Source organism: Hordeum vulgare, chromosome 7H (assembly GCF_904849725.1).
Source record: "Hordeum vulgare subsp. vulgare chromosome 7H, MorexV3_pseudomolecules_assembly, whole genome shotgun sequence".
Taxonomy (NCBI): Eukaryota; Viridiplantae; Streptophyta; class Magnoliopsida; order Poales; family Poaceae; genus Hordeum; species Hordeum vulgare.
Genome location: NC_058524.1, coordinates 491224492 through 491233632, shown reverse-complemented (window position 1 = coordinate 491233632; position 9141 = coordinate 491224492). Strand labels below are relative to the sequence as shown.

At 44.8% G+C, this 9141-nt stretch overlaps 1 protein-coding gene and 1 non-coding gene across 2 annotated transcripts; one reads left to right on the top strand and one right to left on the bottom strand.

The window, feature by feature from the left end:
- The first annotated feature begins 2363 nt into the window (after positions 1-2363).
- LOC123409143 lies at positions 2364-3024 on the top strand. The gene is made up of 2 exons (XM_045102121.1): positions 2364-2514; positions 2605-3024. The coding sequence occupies exons 1-2, from the start codon at positions 2431-2433 to the stop codon at positions 3022-3024; spliced, it is 504 nt and encodes a 167-aa protein (XP_044958056.1). The 5' UTR covers positions 2364-2430.
- Positions 3025-4406: 1382 nt separating this feature from the next.
- On the bottom strand, positions 4407-4545 carry LOC123414463. The gene has a single exon (XR_006614426.1). It is a non-coding gene; the product is annotated as a small nucleolar RNA Z247 (small nucleolar RNA).
- Between the last annotated feature and the right edge of the window lie 4596 nt (positions 4546-9141).

The window sequence follows — 9141 nt, the reverse complement described above, 5'->3', positions numbered from 1 at the left end:
ACGAGGAAGATTCCAATTGGTTGCATAGGAATGATGCGAGAGGCAGCAACGACATGGAAGCTCAGAAATAGCTATTATTGTGCCTCTAGGCCGGCTAATTCAACCATCTGGGAGCATCATCAGAGATATTGCACAAGGTTATTTAACTGGCTTTGTTATGTTGTTCATGACATTTTGGCTTTCGATTAGATCGTGGTTGTAATCATCTTCTGGATGAAAATTTATTGTGCATGCAGGGCCTCTCACCCAAAATTCAGTGATTCATGTACCCCAATTAAGCATACTACATGGTAAAGATTCCACAATCGAATATGCGGGTTAGTTCAAAGATATAATCATTTTGCATGTGGCCAACATGATTTATTTTGGCATAAATCTGGGTTCTCTGTCGTATGTTCAGGTATACAACCTTCAAACGGATCCAATCAACCTGTAAATAGGCCGTCTAATGATACGAGAAGAGCTGCTGAACCGGCTTCGCATGGTACTCAAAACACTAATAACCTATAATGGGATATTGCGACATTCTTATGCTCTAATGATCTTGTGATTTTCTACCAGGCGAGGACCGGAATGATGATCCATATGGAATTTTTGAGCCCGTTGTTGAACATACCAGTTTACAAGGTAAAACACATACTTGCGTTCACATATAAAGGTCGTCAACCATAAGTTAGATACTTCTGTCTGACCAATATATTCCCTGCTAGACTTCTTGGAACCATTGCATACTGGAGAACGTGCATACCATGAGCCTGATGAAGAAGCTAGAATTTATATGGGTCAAGGTGTGTCCATTGTGTATTTCCTTATTGTTTAGCACCCTCAAGTGCAAATTTTATAAGTGTTTACTGATGATGTGATACTTGTGTCTTCTCTTCTAGATGTTGCTTTTGAATCGTTCCAAGATGGACGTCATACTACACGAGAAGTACCTGTAGCAAGTACTGATGAATTCATATACCGAAACCTACCTACAAAGCACCATGTCCTAAGAAAGGTTGCGAACTGTCGCCACTGTGGGGCATTGCGGTTTCCATTCGAGGGCCCAGCATTTTGTTGCAGAAAAGGAAAAGTCGGATTATTTCCTCCAGATGTTCCAGAAGAATTGAAACGGTTGTTCACAAGTCAAGATGATGAGGACGCTAAATATTTCAGAGAGCATATACGGTATTTCAACTCGCGCTTCTCATTCACAAGTCTAGGAGTCACCCTTGATCGTCGAGTAAGCACTGCGGCAGGAACTGGCATATATACATTCCGTGCGTGTGGTGGTTTGTACCACGCTCTTGACGATCTGGTGCCGGGTGGTAATGGCCCTCGGCATTTGCAACTCTACATTTATGATACAGATCAAAACTTGGTTCACAGGGCTAATAGGTCTCCAGATCTTAATATAGACCTCATACGAAAGATTCTGAGAATACTAGAGAGTAACCCGTATGCACCAACTTTCAGAAGCCTTGGGTCGGTTCCAAATCTAGATGAGTACAAAATCTCACTAAACACGGATATCAAGTTGGATCAGCAAAGGTACAATGCCCCAACGACCTCCCAAGTGGCAGCCATATGGGTTGAAGGGAGTGACCCACAAAATTGCTTTGACAGGAGTGTTGTCGTGCATGCGAAAAAAGGAAACCGGCCACTATATATTAGAGCATACTATGGGTGCTACGACCCATTGTCATATCCACTATTCTTCCCACATGGAGAGACTGGTTGGAATCGTTGCATTCCATATATTCCGCAACAGGATGACACGACCCAAAATTCCATGCATATGTCTGCAACCCAAGGAAACCAAGCCTCTACATATGGGTATGATGCTCGGTGTTAATTTATATAAATACCTACTTTTGTCAAATGATGAAGAAACCTAATGTTTTCATGCATATATCTATCACACAAAGACTTGATTAGAGAAAGAGAACAAGATGGGAATGATGCATCGCGAGAAGCACATAATCCTATGCCACATGTAAACCAAGCCCCTGATTTATATACAGGTATGATGTTCACTATTAATTTATATACTGGTGTATTTCTGAATGACGGTCATAAGTTGTGTTTTCATCAACATCTATCAGAGGGGAACTTAAATAGAGAAATGGAACGAGATGGGAATTTTACACCGCATGAAGCCACGGCCCATGATTTACCTTCAGGTATCATTCATCATTGCTAAATATCCAATTTGTATGTTGTCGACCATTATAGGTAAAACCACCATACTGATATTTATGTTCTTAATCTTATAGATGACAATGAGGATAACCCAGATGAGGATTTTGCTGACAATGAAGTCAACGGAACATAATCCAGGAAATTTGTTAGTGCAAGGGAATACTACTGCTTCAAGCTACAAGTCAGGAGTAAGCTTTTTAACATAGTCTTCTTCGGGGGCGCCTTTTCCAACAATGGGCTGTTGACATGTATATTAAGATTGAGACTATGCGGCTTGACTGGTACTCAAAGCCGGAAAATCAGAAGGTCATCCGCGCTGACCTCTACCAGGTAATGTGCTTGTGTTTATTGTAATACATCATAATACAACTATGTGGTGGATGTTCCATGCTTTGAGTGTAACCTGGTATGCTATTACAGGGTCTTGTTGACACCGTCGTTGCCGGTGAGTCACGCGGTGATCGAATTGGCAAAAGAATCGTGCTTCCACGGACATTTCCTGGTGGTGATCGTGACATGCAGCGGAGGTTCTTGGATGCTATGGGAATAGTGCAGCGGTCGGGTAAACCGGATTATTTTATCACAATGACTTGCAATCCATATTGGGAGGAGATAACCGAGGAACTGTTGCCTGGACAAATGCCGCATGACCGTCCAGACCTGGTGGCAAGAGTATACAGTGCTAAACAGCGAGATATGATGGACTTACTAACTAAGGGGAAGCATTTCGGAGAAGTCGCAACCTATGTACATGTCACCGAGTTTCAAAAGCGAGGTCTCCCGCATGAGCATATACTTCTAATCATGAAAGCAAAAAAGAAAGTTAGCGACACCAGATGACTATGATCGGGTGATATGTGTAGAGATACCTGACAAACAGAAACACCCCATTCTACATGATCTGGTCGTCAAACACATGTTGCACGGACCATGTGGTGAGTTGAAAAAAAGTTGCCCCTGCATGATTGATGGACAATGTTGGTTCCGTTACCCCCGAGATTTTTGCGATGCCACGCAACAAGGGAAAGACTCATATCCCATCTACAGGAGGAGGGACGGTGGGGAGCGAATTAGGATCCGAGGAGCAAATTTGGACAATAGGTGGGTGGTCCCTTACAACCCTTCTCTGCTTATGCGATACAGCTGCCACATTAATGTAGAAGCATGCTCCAGCATCAAGGCAATCAAGTACTTGTTCAAGTACATCTATAAAGGGCATGATCGTACATCCTTTTCATGCGAGCAAGATATCATCAATGATGGTGGAATCATCAATGAAATCCGACAATATAGGGATGCACGCTATGTATCTCCTCCAGAGGCTATATACAGAATTTTTCGTTTTAAACTGTTTGGTGTCAGTCCATCTGTGCTACAACTCCAGCTTCATTTGCCAAATATGCATACAGTTGCATTTAAAGCTTGTGAAAATCTGGAAGATGTTGTAGCACGACCGTCTTCTTCCAAGTCCAGATTTGAACTTAAGCAAATATATCCATGTAAATTTGTTGTAATCATCAATAAAACTGACATAGTATTTCTTTCTACCAAAGGAATTTCTTGCATGACCCCATACATCACTAAAAATGAGCTCTAAAGGAGCATGAGACACACTATTTGACACAGGATAAGGAAGTTGATGGCTTTTTGCACATTGGCAAGCCTCACAAACTGACTCACTTGCGGAACTATTTGACAATGATAAATTGCCTTTATTGACTACTTGCTTGACTATATTTGAAGAGGGATGTCCTAGTCTTTGGTGCCATTTGGCTAAGGAGGGCTTGATGGCATAATAGACTCGGCGATGACTCTTGCGATCAAAGACTCTAGATGTGATGGGGTATAATCCTCCGACGCATCTACCGCGATGGATGAGCTCCCTCGTTGCCCGATCCTTAATGAAAAAATAGGTAGGGTGAGTTTCAAAGAAAACATTGTTGTCGGAGGTTAAACGAGACATGGAAGCAAGGTTTTTATCGGCTTGTGGAACATGGAGGACATCTTTAAGGACAAGATCACGTTTAAAACTAGGGGAATTAATTGATGATTGACCAATGTGAAGAATGATTGACCACCAGGGCGTCCCTGGCCCTGGTTGCTGCTGCGTCCTCCACTGCCACGACTGTGCCCCGGTTGGCCACGCCCACGGCCACGTCCGCGAGACGCGGCGTTGACAGAAGATTGGCGTAGGTTACCGCCTTGAAGCATGCTGAGACGTACGTCAAAGCTGAGAAGCTGGTTGTACAGCTCCTGGACAGTGACCGGTTCGATCCTTGCAGCCAACGCCGAGATCACAGGGTTGTAGTCGATGTCGAGACCCGCAATGACGTGAGAGATGATCTCGGCGTCTCCGAGAGGAGCACCAGCGCATGCAACTTCATCTGTGAGAGTTTTAATCTTGCCAAGATACTCGGCCATGGTTAGATTACCTTTCTGCAGGTTTGTGAGCGCCATCCTCGTGTTGATCTTCTGGGCTTGCGTTTGTGCGGCGAGGACCTCTCGAGAGAGAGATCTCATAAGGTATCCTTGTACCTGTTGCTGTTGAGCATACCAGATTGGTCTGCCATGATTAGCAATCTGCTCGTCCTTCCCATTGCTGGTGATGGTGATGGTGGCAGGAGGCGCCGGCGTTGCGGCGTCGAGGAAGTGCTCCATCTGTGCGCCCTTGATCTGGGGTAGCACGACAGCCTTCCAGAGGAGGAAGTTTGTCCTCGTAAGCTTCTCTGTTGGAGGTGGGCCGAGGGAGATCGAGCTGCTGGACATGGAGGATGGAGCAAAGGTGGATGATGATGATGAGGCAGTGGATGGCGTGGTGACTGTCATGGTATAGCTCTCAACTCGATCTTGTTCCCCTCTCTCTCGCGATCAATAGATCGGTTTGCTCTCGGCGGCTAGACGTACGAGGAAGTGGCTCTGATGATCATATGAGGAAGCGTAGAACCCTTTGTCTCGGGCCGCATTGTATTTATAGGATAGATATCTTGACATACAAGTTGATCCTCTAGGAGGTTACAAGAGATAAGAGAGAGAGAGGTAAAGAGATAAGAGGAAACTTAGTTTAAACTAGTTTCCTATACCTATACAATTTATCTAACAGTGCGGCCGCGGGTCGCGAGGCGGATCTGGCTGGGAGATTGACAATGATAAATGGTCCAAACTGAGACTGGAAGCAGAGTAAATTCAGAAAACATATGTATTAACTTGCAATGCAGCGGCACAAAGGAGAGCATTGCACAAAATAAACCAAAAAAGTGAATGATATTCATTTTCACAAACCGATCGAACTATATTTGCAAGAAGTAATAAAAGAACTGCCATATCATGTACGAAGGGTAACAACTTCACATGCATTGCTCCCTGAATTTCCGTAATAATATTGGCATATGGAATTAGAGCATCACCAAAGAGTTGGCAAGAGTGCACCTCATTTGTAAATTAATGGGCACTGATCACAAAAAGAAGAAAAAATCCAACGTTTCTTAACTCTGCAGGTAGCAGTATTTGAAAAGGAACTCCAAATTTGGAATGGTGCAGTCTGTATAATAACCCAGGGAAACTTAACATTGGTACATTGCTTTGTGATAACAATAGTTCAAGAGAAATAATACATAAATTGTGTTCGTCTTCTTTTGTGGTAGAACCAGAGGGAAAAAAGCAAGATGTTTAAATGTTATATTACAGTTTAGTTCAAGAATACGTAGAATCAGAGAGGAATGAGCGGGATGTTTAAATGTAACATTGTAATTTTATTTGCACACACGTTATACCTTGTAGAGTAGAAGTTATTCAACAAAGTAGAGACATGTAGCCATTTTGTAAAAGACAAGATCTTACGGCCTCCAGTATGGAGCCTTGTTCATTCTGAAAACAAAGAAAATAGTGTTGCCAAGTAAGGATAGGCAGGCTCTTAAGTACATCATGTCAACCTGCTAACTACCACTTAAAAAACAATAATCCCTCAAAAAATAACTTGCACGGCAATAAAGAAGAACTGTTCCTAAATCTATGGAAAGTAAAATTGGGAAAATTAATCTGGAAGAAAATTATGGGCTAATCAGACTACAAATCACTTGATATGAGATATATCACTTATCAAACGAAATTCAAAACCTGAAGCTATACAAATACTATGGTGAATAGGAGTTTCAGCAGAGGGCCACCTTCCATACGAAGAAAGCAGCCTCCTACACATTCAGATTATATTGTTGGATGATTTGCACTTATTTTATCTCTCATCTATCCACCAATGGACAAAACATTGACTACTGCCCATAGTTGATTGGAAAACCTTAGAAATATAATGTCCTGATGGAGAGCAGAGTTAAATGCACCTGGGTACAGTACTTGGATTTAGTCAGGCTTGGGTTGATACACATTATCCATTTTTCATAGAAACTCTATTCAGATTTAGTCAGGTTTCACTCAGTACTTGGCCATTAGAAACACCATCAAGACAAGTTAAAACCTGCCAACGCAAATTAATCGATGATGCAATGAAAATCTAATGGTGCGGCAGCGTAGCTGTACTATGAAAACATCGGTTTAAACTGTCCTTGGCCAAGAAAATAAATACCACATGTTCAAATCATATCACTATATCCATAGAATAGAATATGTACCTAGGAACAGGTCTTCAAATCTGAAGGTGTTATTTTCCTATCAATCTCGCATATCATTTGCAGAGAAGAAATACCATAGGTCCATATGTCATAATTCATACACCAAAAGATCCATTTACAGAGTAAGTTATAGTTTTGATAACAACAGCTAGATGGAAAACCCAAATCTTGTAAAATAAAAAATTGTTTTGGACAGTGTAAAGCAAATACATCACTCTACAAACATAAATAACTAAGTTCTTTGTAAAGTACTGTACCATTATTATTATTTTCGGTAGAAGTACTGTACCATTATACCTCGCTGCTACCAAAAAATGTACCAAGGCACTATCTTTCCTCTGACTCCTCTGCATCAGCCGTGAGACAGGGGGGCGCCACCAGCTTGGGCAGAGCGAGGTTGAGGAACGGACGGCGCCGGACAGCCAAAAGGCGCGAGGCGGACCAGCGGACAGCCCAGACACGATACCGCGGCCAGGACGGGCTCAAGCACAAAGCGTCGCGTATTGGCGGGCTTGAGGTCACCGGCGCATGGTCCTAAGCTGCACTGCACCGCGCACCCTCCATGGCTCGCTCGACGCCACGGCCCGTGGGCGCTGTCGATCCCCGGCCACCTACACCACGTCGTCAGCGCCCTCCCGCACCGTGCTCGCTTAGGCCGGGGAGAACGACACAGCCGGCTACTCCGCGGTGTCTGTCGTTCCTTCGCCATAGATGCACCACGGGCGGCAGCCCTGGGGCCGCTCTCGCTCGAGAGACAAAAAATATACTCCGTGTAGAAGTTAATCACGTTGTTTTTTTAGAATTAGGAAAGAAAGACAAACCGAGTCCTAGTAGTATTAGGATTCCTAGTTCTAGTTTATTTTCATAGTCTTTTGTAGACGTGTATAAAAGACACCTAGTGGTGTTGATTGTAACACCAGAAAAACGAAAAGCAATACAAAGCAAAGGCATGACACGGGCCTTTAGCCATCAAATCCATCGATCAGTTTTATTCGTGTCGCTAGTTACGCAAATTCCGTCAAGTAGCCGGCCGAAGCAAGAATCGCGTAGGCACGCCTTGTACAGCTGCATACGCACGTTCAAAAGCCAACACTCCCTCTGTCCCAAAATAATTGTCTCAACTTTGTACTAGCTCTAGTACAAAATTGTACTAAGCTTAAAGACACTTATTTTGAAATGGAGGGAGTATGAACAAATGATGAGATTGAAAGAGATGTGTCGGCGATGCAGAGGGCCTCATCTTCGCGTCCTACCGTGACATATTGCGGCAGCTTCACAACATATGCACCGTCCAGATCGTCCTCGAGGAAGCAGGCCCTTGGTCTTGGCGGCGTTAGCGAGCGTGGGTGGTCGCCATCGATGAAGGCGGTGGCAGCGCATCAGCGTGTGAGGCGTTGGGTAGAGAAAGAAAGTGGATACTTCCAGACGGACCTCTTGGACATGGTCGACACCGGAAAGCGGGGGCGGATCAGACGACCTGCGGGCAGCTTCATGACCGGGAAGTAGGGGAGGTGAGTCCACCACCGAAGAAGGGCAAAAGAACCAAGGATAGAAACTTATGGACCGGCTGGAGAGAGGCGGAGGTGTAGCGGGGCTGCGGGGCACCATACAACAAAGACCGGGTGAGGTGATGAGATGGAGATAACCACAGACTATTCGAGAGCCTACCCGATAAACAGTCACCAATCTCTCCCTAATAATAAAGCATCGATGGCTTCTGTCATCCGTCCTGATCATTTTGTAAAAAAGCCTCTGCAGTTTCAGATAATCAACCCGCAATCCTTTTGTAAGTTAAAAACGTTTCGTTTTTACGTAAACCCGCCCACAATCACCACCGGCGCCATGGCTTTTCCATTCCCATCCTTCACCACCGGGCACGTGCTGCCATGCGTCGCCGCCGGCCGGTTTGCTTCGTGCGAGGAGGCGAACGAGCTTGGGGCACTAGTAGAAAACAGGGCTTTGGTTCGGGCCTGGCCAGCCCATTAGTCTCGGTTCTTCATGAACAGGGACCCAGGGGGGCATTAGACCCGGTTCATGAGCCCAGGAGGCCGGCCGGGGCCTCGTGGACATTGGTCCCGATTCGTCTGGACCCATTTGTCCCGGTTCTAGGCACGAACCGGGACCAATGGGCCGCACTCCTGGCCCACATCCATTGGTACCGCTTCATGCCTTGAACCGGTATAGAAGGGGGGCTTTAGCCCGGTTTATGCCACGAACCAGGACAAATAATTTGCCTATATATACCCATCGCCGCGGCAGAGCACTCTGTTTTTTCTGGCCGGCGAGGGGAGGGCATTTGGGTGCTCTAGCTCACCTCCTATGCACATGAGGTGTT

Bases quoted from the DNA above. Each gene is read 5' to 3' on its own strand.
- LOC123409143 (XM_045102121.1), top strand. From the start codon at position 2,431: ATGTATATTAAGATTGAGACTATGCGGCTTGACTGGTACTCAAAGCCG. The intron at 2,515-2,604 runs GTAATGTGCTTG...ATGCTATTACAG, and splicing joins TCCGCGCTGACCTCTACCAG to GGTCTTGTTGACACCGTCGT.